This window comes from Nematolebias whitei, chromosome 12 (genome assembly GCF_014905685.2).
Source record: "Nematolebias whitei isolate Nwh7 chromosome 12, NemWhi1, whole genome shotgun sequence".
In the NCBI taxonomy this organism is placed as follows: Eukaryota; Metazoa; Chordata; class Actinopteri; order Cyprinodontiformes; family Rivulidae; genus Nematolebias; species Nematolebias whitei.
The window spans coordinates 49,210,369-49,219,745 of NC_056509.1; the positions used below are offsets into that span (position 1 = coordinate 49,210,369).

Genomic DNA, 9,377 nt, shown 5'->3' on the forward strand with positions numbered 1-9,377 from the left:
TCTGTCCCACGAACCTTCTGCTCCCTTCAGGGGTCTCCACGGAGGACACCTGTCTCCTGATCTGTTCCACCAACTTTCTGCAGATCCTCCTTCATCACACCCATTAGCCGTCTCTGTGGTCTTCCTCTGTTCCTCCTCCATGGCACATCCAACATCCTTTGTCCAGCATGTCACCTGTCCCTCCTCTGGACATGTTGAGACCATCTCAGCCTCACCTTTCTAACTTTGTCTCCAAACCTGAGCTGTCCCTTTGATGGACTCATTTTTAATCATGTTCACTTTGGTCTCTGGACATTTTCCTTTCCGTCCTGTCTGTTAGCGACACGTCTATCACAACAGGTCTCATTCTGTACTCCTTATCCTTCATAGTGCCACCTCTCCAGGCTCTCTTCCCTTAACAAAAAGTAGTTTATTTAAGTGTACTACAAGTATACTTATTTTACACTAAAAAATGAGTAAGTGTACTTGAACTTTACTTTTTATAAATTTTATTTGATATACTTAAAAATAGTATAAAAATGTCCCCATTTAGTCCAAACAAGTATTAAATCAGTATACTTCTAGTAAACTACAAGTATGGTGTGTAGTTTACTTGATATACTTATACTTAACTTAAAGTATACTTGCAAAGATAAACTTCAAATGTACTACTTTTTTTAAGGGTTCCACCTGCTCCCTACACTCACTACAAATGTTTGCAAACACCAGAGTCTGTGGGGACTCCTTCCTGACCTCATCTGTCCAGCTGTCCATCACCACAACACTCAGGAAGGGGGTCAGATGTGAAGTCCAGACCAAACTCCTGTCCATGAAACAGAATGTGGCAGTTTTCAGGTCTGATGTGGATCAGGACATTTATGAAACACCAAACGTTCTTGGCTCAGTTTTCAGAGCGGAAACAAACTCAGCCTTAAAGTCTCAAGGAGCAGAACCTTCAGAGTCTGTTAGGAAGAGTAAAAACAGATCTAAGGTGAAACGAAACCACTTCCTGTTAAACACAAAGGTTAGAGGTGATGCAACACCTCCTGATGCAGATCGTTTAAAAATGTTTCATGTGAAATAATTGCAACAGCAGAAACTTCTAACCTTCAGATCACGTTCAAAGGACTCAAAATTCATGTAAACTGAGTGAACAGAACCTCTAACTGATCCAAATGTTCTGAATCACGAAGAGTTTTGGTCCAAACCTGAGAAAAGAGCTGTAAAAAAATGTGAATGTTTTAGATTATTTCTGAGCTTTTTGAAATCGGTCGTGTTTTCTAATGATCTGACTGAGGACTAAAGAGTGGAAGCACAATCCAGATGTTCTGATGAGAGACATCAAACTGTATTTATGGAGAGACGGGCCTGGACCATGGACACATCTGTCTCTTTGGTGACTTCCTGTTGAAAACGTCATGTTGCTGTTTGTCCATGATGCTTCTGAATAAACCTGCTGGTTGTTGCATCACAGCCTCTGTTGACTCTGATTGTTGAGCAGAACCACAACGGGCCGACGACAGAACCTGGTGTTTGAAAAAGACTCCCACCCCCTGAGTGTCCATGTTTTAATGTGAACGTGCACAAACCGAAGCTTCAGGTCAACACCTCACAAAATGACTCATTTCAATGACTCGTGGATACTCGGCTCCTAAATGACCAGAAATGAGTCGGGCCACACTTTGACCCAGTCGGTTCTACGCTTTGTGAAAAGTACAGGTCAAAACTAAATGTGTGGCAGCCATGAGGGCTTGTGTTTCAACCCCCCAACAAGAAAATTACACATGAGGGAAGATGAACCACTGACCTAACCAAACATACTTTATCCTCTGAAACACTTTTATGGTGTGTTTTAAATGAATGAAACCAGCCACTAGGGAACACAAGAGGAGAGAGTGGTGATGGGAGCAGAACTGAAGGCTGAAGAAACAGGATGAGGAAGTGATGGGTAGGTTTGGTGTGGAGGAAAGAAACCAGGAAGGACAGATGGTGGTGGATTTCACCAAGAGAATGGAAATGGCTGTAGTCAACACCTGTTTCCAAAAGAGGGAGGAGCATAGAGTGACCTATAAGAGTGGAGGAAGGAGTACGCAGGTCGACTACATTCTGTGTAGAAGAGGAAACCTGAGGGAGATTGGAGACTGTAACGTTGTGGCAGGGGAGAGCGTGGCCAGACAGCATCGGATGGTTGTGTGGAATTAATTCATTCAACCTTTATTTCTACAGGTTAGTCCCATTGAGCCTCAGGGACTCATTTACAAGAGAGACCTGGTTTAACAAAGAATGATGACAACAGTGAATAACAACGACAACAATAGACAGTAACAAAAGAGGCGTACAAATTTTATTATAATTTTTTTTTACAAATCAAAAACAAAATAGCAAACAAAAGAACAGTCAAAAGGAAAAGCAGCAAAAAGAAAAAAACAGCTAATTATAAGTTAGTGTAGAAAACTAAAAACAGGAACATGTCTGCGTTGATTTTTCCAGGAACTTATCAGATGTTTGAAGCCACTTAGAGAGGTCAAAGGTCGAGAGCTTCAGATGTTTTTACAAGATATTCCAGGAAACAGGAGCGGAGGAGGAGAAGGTCCTTTTGTCTAGTTCAGTCCTCACTGAGGGAACACTGCAGGTAATGATGTCCTGAGAGCGCACGCTGTAGCTGCACTCACACAGAGACATGTAGGAGGAGATGTATGAAGGCAGCAGACCAGGAAGTGATTTAAAGATGAAAATGTACCAGTGGGAGAGTCTGTGTGAAGTTAATGATGTAAACATGTATACATGATGTATGGTATACAATTATCACTGCTTCACGAGCTCAGGTCTTTTTATTGCAGGCTTGTAACATATACACTGAATATTACGTCACATCCGTCTGCTGTATGGCAAGCCCATGAGGACAATAATCATGATGATTTACAATACAGCATTGTAAATACGACAGAGACACAGAGGACAGAGTGAGATGGAGGAGGATGACTCGCTGTGGTGACCTCTGAAGAGGAACAAGCCGAAAGAACAAGAACAAGACTTTTAAAATAATGAAACATTTCTGCTGCTTATTTATTACTTCCGGTTATTTAATCAGCTGCCAGGAAGTTTACGTTATGAAGTTAATGAGTGACGTCATAGGACTTTATTTACTGAGTTTAGTTGATGATAAAAACGAACAAAAAGTACTAAAAATTAAAAACACCTATTCCACGCGCGACAGTAAAGGGCGCGAAAACGTTTCTCTATGACAGTACTTCCGGGTGAAAGAACATTCATTTCCGGTTGGGAAGCGTCTGTAGCGGGCTGTGGTCCGGTCAGGATGGTGAAATGTGTGGTCACTGGCTGTCCGAACCGGGACGAGAACAACCCAGGGTTCTTCAACAGAACCCAGAAACGGTTCTTCAGGTTCCCCACCGACCCGGCGAGGGTTCAGGTAGGACCAGAACCATCCTGGGACCCGCTTCAGTCCTCAGTCGGTTCCGTCAGAAAGTTCGAGTCACTTGGTTATTTTGAAAAGTTCCGTTTTCAAGTTGGTTCTGGTTGTTGAACCAGTTCTGATTAGAACTTCTCCAAACTTCCATCCGTAAAGAAGCAGCAGAGTGAAAAGTGTGGTCAGTTTGTCCTCCAGCAGTCTAAGCCTATAGCAGCAGAACTAAGGGACAGCTCAGGAAACCCAAGCTGACCCGAACTATAGGATTTATCAAAAAGGAAAGTCTTAATCCCAGTTTTAAAACTGGACAGTGTGTCAGCCTCACGGACAGAGACTGGAAGTTGGTTCCACAAGAGAGGAGCCTGAGAACTGAAAGATCTTCCTCCCATTCTGCTTCTGGAAACTCTAGGAACCACAAGTAAACCTGCAGTCTGAGAGTGAAGTGCTCTGTTAGTAAAATATGGAACAATAAGATCTGTAATATAAGATGGAGCTAGGTTGTTGAGAGCTTTGTAGGTTAGAAGTAAGATTCTGAAAACTGAAGAGAGATGATCTCTCCCAGTAACTCCAGTTAAGACTCTGGCAGCAGCATTTTGGATCAACTGAAGACGTTTTAAAGAAGTATTTGGACACCCAGATAATAAACCATTGCAATAGTCCAGTCTAGACGTGACAAATGCATGGACCAGTTTTTCTGCATCATCTTTAGATCAGATGTTTCTAATGTTAGTGATATTACGCAGGTGGAAGAAGGAGGTTCTAGTAACGTTTTTAATGTGGGGGATAAAAGACGTGTCCTGATCAAAAATAACACCAAGATTTTTAACATTAGAGCTGGAGGACAGATTAATGCATCTAAGGAGGGAGAAAGACTGAAACATTCATTCCTAAGCTGTTCAGGTCCAAAAACCAAAACCTCAGTCTTGTCTGTTCAACAGGAGAAAATTAAGGGTCATCCAGGTTTTTATGTCTTTAAGACATGCTTGTAGTCTAAGTAGCTGATTGGATTCATTGGGTTTAATGGACAAATATAATTGTGTGTCATCAGCATAACAATGGAAATTTATCCCATGTTGTTTAATAACTTTACCGAATGGAAGCATATATAAAGTAAAGAGTATTGGCCCAAGCACTGAGCCCTGAGGAACTCCATGACTAACTTTGGTGTATGAAGAAGATTTATTATTTACATTTACAAACTGGAATCTATCAGATAGATATGATTTAAACCATTGTAGAGCTGTTCCTGTAATCCCAACATCATATTCAAGCCTCTGTAGTAAAATATTGTGATCAACTGTATCAAATGCAGCACTGAGGTCTAACAGGACCAGTAGAGACACAAGTCCATTGTCTGAGGCCATGAGAATATCATTAGTGACTTTTACTAGTGCTGTTTCTGTGCTATGATGAGCTCTAAACCCTGACTGAAACTCTTCAAACAGATTATTTCTTTGTAGATGTTCACACAACTGACCTGCAACTAGTTTCTCTAGAAGTTTTGAGATGAAAGTTAGATTAGATATAGATCTATAGTTGGCCAGAATTTATGAATCAAGATCAGACTTCTTAAGTAAAGGTTTAATTACAGCAACCTTAAAGCTCTGTGGTACATAACCATCCATTAAAGACAAATTAAGTAGATCCAAAATGTGGACATTAATTAGTGGAAATAAAACATAAATCAGGCTCTAGTGAAATTTTTAAAGTTGCCTCATTTAATTTTTCTGATAAGCACCTGCTGAGATGAACTTTACTCTCAGTGACTGTGTAGTCATTTAATGTAAACTCAAAGTTATTAAAAAATGGTCGGACAGAACAGGATTTTGAGGAACTATTACCAAGTCCTTAATCTCTGCACCATAGGTCAGAACTAAATCAAGAGTGTGATGATAAGAATGAGTAGATGTGCAGACGTTTTGGGTAAAACCAAATGAGTCTATTAAATTATTAAAGGCTATGCTTAAACTATCACTTTCAACATCCACATGAATATTGAAATCACCCATTATGATGATTTTATCAGTATTTAATAATAAGTCAGTTAATAATTCTGATAATTCAGACAAAAACTGAGAGTAAGCGCCTGGTGGACGATATATAACAACTAGTAAAAGTGGCTTTTCTGATTTCCATTTTGGATTAGAAAGACTGAGGGACAGTGATTCAAAAGAATCATAACTAATAACTGGTTTGGCACTAATCAATAATCCTGACTGAAAAATAGAAGCTACTCCTGCACCTCGGCCAGTTGTTCTAGGAACATGAACATTTAAATAATTAACAGGAGTGGATTCATTTATACCAACAAAATCCTCCTGTTGTAGCGAAGTTTCTGTCAGACACAATCAATCAATATGATGATCAGTTATCAGTTCATTAACTAACAGGGATTTAGAGGAAACAGATCTGATGTTCAATAATCCACATTTAATGATTTTATGACTTTGCTCTGGTAAAGTAACTGAGTTTATTTTAATCAGATTTTTATGGTTTATATTTTTAGAGCTGATTTTTGGTTTATTTAATTTGAGCCGTGGGCGAGTTGACATGTGCTTATAGAAAAATAATTATCAAACATTAATACTTTTCTATCCTTAATGCCACTGATGGTATTCACTATTTCTGAACACCTATATTTATATTGATCTGGAGAATGAAAATAAGCCTCTTGCAATAAGTAACTAGCTCCTAGTTTGAAGTTGAAGGTCCATTGAGACGGTGAAATGCTATAGTGTGTGCTAAGGTGCAATATTAGTACCTTTACTCAAACCTGCAAACTGGACGCTTTGCAGTGAAATTTGGCATTTTCAAACTAAAATGTCATTTACGTGAATCATCCAGATCCGACAAGTTTACCTGGTGGGGGTCAGCGGCGAAGTGGATGGCATCAATTCCCTTTAAGGAACGGTGTTCCTCCTCAGTCACTTAGCTTATCAGGTGCTCATCTCTTCGGGGAATTTTGTTGTCGGGGCGGGGGGAGGAGGGGGAGAGAACTCCGTGCTGCGTGTTAGCTTACAGCAAGTTGTTGACCGGTGGGGGGGCGGGGTTAGGATGTGTGAGAAATGGAGCGTGTAGCATCTTAGCTAGCACGTCTATTGTGCACGGCAAGGTTTGGCCTTAAGATTTGAAAAGTCCAACTGATGGTGTTCCAGAGAATAACGTGAAGGAGAAATATCATGTTGGGGAGAAAGAGCCCTAATAGTGCTGGGCCGTGTCGAGTCGTTCACTGGTTAATACCGGTAAAAAAAAAAAAGCTTGTTGGCACAGAGGTTAGAGAGGTGGGCTTGTGATCCGAAGATCGCCGGTTCATGCCCCGGCCCCGACAACGTCAATAATTGTGGGTGGGGTAGGTGAAAACACCCACACCTGCCTCCACCCTCATTCGCCCCACTCTGGGCCCATGAGCAAGGTCCTTAACCCCACCATGTGCTCCTAAACAGGTCTCTCTTGAAAATGAGTTCTCGTGGCTCAATGAGACTAACCTGGATAAATAAAGGGTAAATGAAAAAAAAAAAGCTTGATATGATATGATATGCTAATATGCCAAGAAAATATGTTGAGTATCTGATTTGAGTTCATGTAGTTTCTAAAATTGGCCCTTAATTTGAAAAAGGTTTTAATTTTGGTCCCCTTTTGTAAGTGGGTTTGACACCCCTGGTCTATGGGCAAAGATTTTTGCGCCCCAAGGTGGAAATTTGTCACCAATCAGGCAACGTCGATCAACGAAACAACTTTACTCATCATTAACTGTTAAATATTTATCTTACACAACAACAAAAAAATGCATGTATTTCAAAATATTTTCATTTTATTATTTAATTTTTATTAACTTTTTTATGTCTTATTCAAGGTAATGTGGTGAATGTTGAGTGGTGGGGCGGTGCACTTGCACCCTCTATTGCCCATTGCCACTGCTCTCGTCTAAGTCTTGCTTCCACAACTCTCTCCCAGATCTTCATTGTGTGCCTCATCAACTTAATTCACCTGTAGTTGCTACAACTCTGTACATCACCTTGTTCTTAAAAATGGACACCATCACACTTCTTATCCATTCCCATTCCTCAAACATTTTCTCACCCTCAAATATGTCATTGAATATTTGAGTCAAAAACCTCACTGCATCTCTCCAAGACATTTCCAAACCTCCACTGGTCATCAGGTCCTACTGCCTTCACCTTCTTCTTTCTTTTCAGAGCTTTCTGGACTTCACCCTCACTCATCTTTCCCACTTCCTGGTCCACAGTTTCTATGACCTCTACTCTTCTTTCTCTTTCATTCTCTTCATTCATTAGCTCCTCAAAGTACTCCTTCCATCTTCCCGTCACACTCTCCTCATTTGTTAGAACGTTACCATTCCTGTCTTTACAAGCCTAACCTGCTGCACATCCTTTCCAGCCTGATCCTTCTGTCTCAGGTCCAGAAATTCTCCACTCATTAGATCCATATCAGGCAGAACCTCCACCGTGTCTAAGCGGAGTGAAGGAGCTAAACATTCTTTGATTTTTAATTTAGAGTCTTAAAAACAATCTTCTGAATTTTGTGAATTCGTGTGAAAATCTGAGATCAGCAGCTTTTTTCATTTCAGATATGATCAGCTGATTGATTTTTAATAATCAGCTGATTTTCTTCAGGTTTGGCTGGCGGCGCTCAGAGAGCCAGACAAACATATTTCTGCAGAGCATCACCGAATCTGTGAGGACCACTTCCTGCCGGAGGACGTGTCCACCTTTGGGGTCAGCAGCGACGCCATCCCCATCATGCCCCCTTGCCTGGATGGACCCCTGGGCCTGATGGGCCCCTGGGGGGCCCAGTCGGAGGATGAGGAGGATCAGTGGGCTGCTGGAGGGGTGAATGACTTTGAGGATGAAGGTGGAGCAGGAGTTCCATTTAACACCAAGTTTTCTGTACCAGAACTTCCTCCGCTGGATCCACCATTACAGGTCAGAACCTGCAGTAGACCCTTTGCTGACAGATGATCAGGTCTCAGAGAGAAAAAAAAACGTAAAAACTTGTTTATTCCTCAGAACATCATCTAATCTGAGGTAAAGAAGTTATTTATTGTTCATTAAACTACAGTCTTTATTGACTCAGAACCCTGGGAGGTAGTTAACTGGACCTGGATCAGTTCTTAACACAAATGTTGAGTCCATCATAGAGATTTCTTAAGAGCATGGCTGGGGGGACCCTAAGGTCCAGTCCTAGGTTCTGCTATAAAAGTAAATCATGATCATCATGTTGACCATGGGTCAGTCGGGTCAGGTGGTCTTCATCGGGCCAAGTAGTTGTCAGGCAGTCTTCAGTCAGGTGGTCTTCATCAGGTCAGGCAGTCTTCATCAGGTCAGGCAGTCTTCATTGGGTCAGGTAGTCTTCATCAGGTCAGGTGGTCCTCATCAAGTCAGGTGGTCTTCATCGGGTCAAGCAGTCTTCATCAGGTCAGGCAGTCTTCATTGGGTCAGGTGGTCTTCATCAAGTCAGGCGGTCTTCATCGGGTCAAGCAGTCTTCATCAGTTCAGGTAGTCTTCATCAGGCCAGGCGGTCTTCATCGGGTCAGGTAGTCTTCATCGGGTCAAGCAGTCTTCATCAGGTCAGGTAGTCTTCATCGGGTCAAACAGTCTTCATCAGGTCATCTGGTCAGACATTCTTCATCGGGTCAGGTGTTCTTCATCAGGTCACAAGGTCTTCATCGGACAGTTAGTCTTCATCGGGTCAAGCAGTCTTCCTCAGGTCAGGCATTATTCATCGGGTCAGGTAGTCTTCATCAGGTCACATGGTCTTCATCGGGTCAAGCCGTCTTCATCAGGTCAGGGAGTCTTCATCGGGTCAGGCATTCATCGGGTCAGGTGGTCTTCATCAGGTCAGGTGGCGTTCATTGGGTCAGGTAGTCTTCATCAGGTCAGGTGGTCTTCATCAGGTCAGGTGGCGTTCATTGGGTCAGGTAGTCTTCATCGGGTCAGGTGGTCTTCATCAG

General features: G+C 41.9%; 1 protein-coding gene across 1 annotated transcript in view; it reads left to right on the forward strand.

Annotated features, from left to right (window-relative positions):
• Window positions 1–3,295: 3,295 nt before the first annotated feature.
• e2f6 (E2F transcription factor 6) overlaps window positions 3,296–9,377 on the forward strand; it is a 27,027-nt gene continuing 20,945 nt past the window's right edge. Inside the window, exons 1-2 of the mRNA XM_037685236.1 lie at window positions 3,296–3,409; window positions 8,041–8,349. Coding sequence (XP_037541164.1) covers window positions 3,296–3,409; window positions 8,041–8,349 — 423 coding nt within the window. The remainder of the gene's footprint in view (window positions 3,410–8,040; window positions 8,350–9,377) is intronic.